Raw genomic sequence first — 3902 nt, 5'->3', positions numbered from 1 at the left:
TGGAGATATGTAACCTTTCCCTCTGCCGGCTCGTCCCGATGGGGCGGTCCGAGCTCCCGGTGAGTGCGGGTGCTCCCAAACCATTAGTTTAGACAATAGGTTGAAATCTAGAAATAAATGTGTGCCTTTGGAATGTGTTTTCAGCACTCACCAGAAAATAAAATATATTTCGTCAGTATATATAGGTACACATATAGTAACAATTTATAGTTTAATCTCTCTCTCTTTATCATCGCCAAAGGAAATAAGAAACTTGAAATAAATAGCTCTAAATAAGTATAGTGGGAAAGTCAAAACCATAGCAATCCAGTTTAGCTCAAAGAAAGCGAAAACAAGGGATTTTCTTTTCCGGAGAAAAATGGCGAAGCAGCCCGGAGGTTTTTCCGGCCATCAAATGCCAGAATCAGCCTCTAATGGCAAGGTGTCTGTGGATCTTTTCTATGAAAAACTAGGGAAACTGAACGAGTCATCAGGCCTCAGTTCACTGTGAGATTTCTTTCCCCATTTGCATGCATCCATTCCCATCTTCAAATATAACTTCATGCATTGGGGATTTATATTTGATCGATTCGTTGCGCCTTCTTCTTCTTGAATTTTAGCTTTACTCAAATTTTCCCTTCATTTGGAATGGTTTTATCACAATGCTCTGGTGTTTTATTAGGAAGATTTTAGTTGAATCACAATACATTGTTAAGACGTTTTGCTTCGAAATCACGATGAGAAGGAATGGGGATAATCGATGGACTAATAATAGTTTTCAATTTTCTAATATACTCCTTCTGTCCTTGGTTAATTGAGGCATTTCTTTTCCCCAGTAGGTTTTAAGAAAGTGGGTTTTAAGTAGAGAAAAACAAAGTAAATTAAAAGGGAATAAAGTAAAAGTGTTATTTTTGACAAAAAAAAAAGGCAATGATTACCCCGAGGTGGACGGAGTACTATAGAAATAGCGTCTTTATCTATAGAAATAGCGTTTTCATTTATATTACTTCATCTGTCTCAAGATAAGCGAAGCATTTGTTTTTTGCACTCTTTTTGAAAAAATGATAAAATAGTTAGAATTTAGAGAGAGTAAAGTAAGAGAAAGAATAATGTAGAGAAAAGTCTTCTTTACATTATTCTCTCTTACTTTGCTCTTTCTCCATGTTAACTATTTTATACTATTATTTTTCCAAAACTAAGTGCGAAAAAAGAAGCACTTTGCTTATCTTGGGACAGAGGGAGTATGTCATGTATGGTGATCTGATACTCCTAATTATGCAGCTTTAATTTCCGTCAGGCAATGTTGGATTTGCATTGTGTCTACATGGAAGTGATGAAACGAGGAGGATTTTATCAGGTGCATATGTATTACTCATGAACAAACTCTATTATTTTTCCTGTAATCTTTGATCTGGTTTCATTTACTTATCCTGTATAATAACTACTATGTCAAAGGACCTCACAGTCAAATGTTGTTCAACTCTTTTAGGTGACTAAAAAGGGAAAATGGGATGATGTTGCGCTAGTATCAAACTCGCGAAGCTGTGTATCCATGTCAGCAGCCCAACTTCGGAATGTTTATGAAATGCTGATTCTCCAGTATGAACTAATGTATTGTGGCAAGAAGTGCAGTCCAGCAAACTTATGGCCTGCCAAGAGCTCTCCAGGTTGTTATGCTACACTCTCCTTTACACGACTTACAAGTATTTTTTGGTTACGTGAAGCAATCTTCTGTTCTTCAAAATTTGATAATGCTCTTCATGTTCTTTATTTCACACATTAAAAAAATAGTGAGTGGTATTTGACAGGTTATTTTGGCTCTGGGACGAGTCCAAGCTGCTCGACAGGAAAAAGGAAGCGCTGTGACAGCTCATCTCCGTTTCCATCAGTTCATCTTGGTGATCAAGATGGCTGGACAGAGGAAAAGGATTTCTGCCGGAAGGAGACCAAAGGTCTTACTTTGTTTGAAAAAGATCGTTGTCGAGTTCAAAACCAAGTTTACACACCAAACAGAGATGCAATCATGCAACTGAGATGTCAATATTTCCTTCATTTTTGCATTATTAATTTGTTATAAATGCAGGCCAGGAGACAGTTAGCAAGAAATCAACCGTGATCATATCAGAAAACTCAAATGCTAAGGAACTCACAGCGGACATCCCTAAAGCACCTCAGAAGCCGAGGACTGGATATCATATATTCCTTAGATTGGAGACTCATAGGCTAAGGAATGTGCTCGGAGAAGGATCGAATTCCCAAAATCTCCGGGAAATGGCTGTTAGTGCATGGAGAAGTCTTCCTGAGAAAGACAAACTGGTAATTCACCACTTTATGATGATTTTACAATATGCATTACTACTTTTGCATCTAACCTCAGCTATACTTGTTTTCCTTTGCAGCCGTATATTGAGGCCAGTAAAATGGACAGGGAGAGATATGCGAAAGAGATGGCTGCCTATAAGCAGAAGGGTGTGAGCCAAGGATTGTTCAGCTCTACAACTCCAAACATGCTGAGTTTCTCTACACCTAAGGAGCCTGCAGACGATGTTTATCACGTGTCCTTCGAAGATGACCCCGAGGACCTCCATTCACCTGATGAGTCAATGGTCGGATTGGCAATGGAGGCGATGAAGAATGCTGGATCCAGCGACTCGTTCTTCCAGATTGACTGGGAAAATGGCCCTCCCAGCATACGTTTTAACTGAAGTACTACGACAAGACACCCTCTAAAGGCTGAGACGCCGCGCTTGTAAGGGCTTCTATAAGATGCAGTATAGGTATGGTTCTAGTAGCTATTTCAATGAACATAAAACATGTAAAAGGACAAATCCAATTAGATTGGTGAATTTTGTGTGCAGATAATGTGGCTGCTGTAAATAGCTTATCTATGTAACTAAGACTTCCTATTTTGTATTAATTGCATGTACATTAATTATACATGAAGTCTAAAACTAAAATACACACTCACACTTGGTACATACCGTGCCTTTGCTTGAAGTCGTGCACGGTATGTACCAAGCTTATGAGGAGCCTGATTTCGACTCGATTTTCATCCTAACTCCATATTTCATCTTGTTTCACATCCTACAATTAAAACAACGTACTTTTATAAGTCCAAAAACATATAAAATCACTTAAAACTAAGGAGATAAAGATCGTATATTTGATTTGCATCAGAGATGGGATCGTGGCGAGACAAGGTTTCACCGAGCTAGTCGCCATGTGCAGATCGGACGTGGTTCTCCTTATCTAGTATCTAGGCAATCTACAAATAAAAACTAGAAATTGAAAAAACATTCACTTATCAAAAGACCACACACCCTTCTAAAAAAAATTCTTTTTTATTAAGATTATTTATATTTTATCTTTTATTAAGGTTATTTACCAATAATAAATAACAGAAACATACAAATACAGCAAAAACAAACTAATTCTGATAGTTGTAAAAAATGTGTCGCGACAGATTTGAACCTATAGGGTATTAACCAATGTTTTAAAAATCGGACCGGCCGGCGAACCGGCGTCGTTATTGGTTCACTGGTTCAACCGGTTCACTGGTCGAACCATTGGTTGAACCGGAATATATAATAAACACATATATTAAATATTATTAACAAATTTAATATTTTTATGTATTAAAATAGATGATATTTATTAATTTAAGAAAATTTATTTCGTAAAATAATATTATAATTAAATACGAATTAGGTATTAAGTTTAGATAAAAATATTCATTGATGTCAATAGTTAGGGTATATAAATTAAGTATGTAATATAAAAAATTTATTTATAGTAAATAATGAATCTTATATGGTACTAATAATAATATAGATGGTAAGTAGAGCATCATTAAAATATAGAGGATGATAATTATTTATATTATAATTAACAATTATATTAAATAATATAAAATTAAAATGAAT

The 3902-nt window shown here is 35.9% G+C and overlaps 1 protein-coding gene across 1 annotated transcript; it reads left to right on the top strand.

Annotated features, from left to right (window-relative positions):
* Positions 1-242: 242 nt before the first annotated feature.
* LOC125217614 (putative high mobility group B protein 11) lies at positions 243-2895 on the top strand. Its single transcript, XM_048119139.2, has 6 exons — positions 243-486; positions 1261-1336; positions 1469-1646; positions 1788-1931; positions 2063-2295; positions 2379-2895. The coding sequence occupies exons 1-6, from the start codon at positions 359-361 to the stop codon at positions 2682-2684; spliced, it is 1065 nt and encodes a 354-aa protein (XP_047975096.2). The 5' UTR covers positions 243-358; the 3' UTR covers positions 2685-2895.
* The last annotated feature ends 1007 nt before the right edge of the window (positions 2896-3902 follow it).

Source organism: Salvia hispanica, chromosome 1 (assembly GCF_029641045.1).
Source record: "Salvia hispanica isolate PSC_SH4W2 chromosome 1, Shi_PSC_v1, whole genome shotgun sequence".
NCBI classification, from domain to species: domain Eukaryota; kingdom Viridiplantae; phylum Streptophyta; class Magnoliopsida; order Lamiales; family Lamiaceae; genus Salvia; species Salvia hispanica.
Note: the sequence above shows the minus strand (reverse complement) of the source record. Positions and strands in the feature narration are given on the sequence as shown.

Bases quoted from the DNA above. Each gene is read 5' to 3' on its own strand.
- LOC125217614 (XM_048119139.2), top strand. From the start codon at position 359: ATGGCGAAGCAGCCCGGAGGTTTTTCCGGCCATCAAATGCCAGAATCA. The intron at 1,647-1,787 runs GTTGTTATGCTA...GGTATTTGACAG, and splicing joins GCCTGCCAAGAGCTCTCCAG to GTTATTTTGGCTCTGGGACG. The intron at 2,296-2,378 runs GTAATTCACCAC...TTTCCTTTGCAG, and splicing joins TTCCTGAGAAAGACAAACTG to CCGTATATTGAGGCCAGTAA.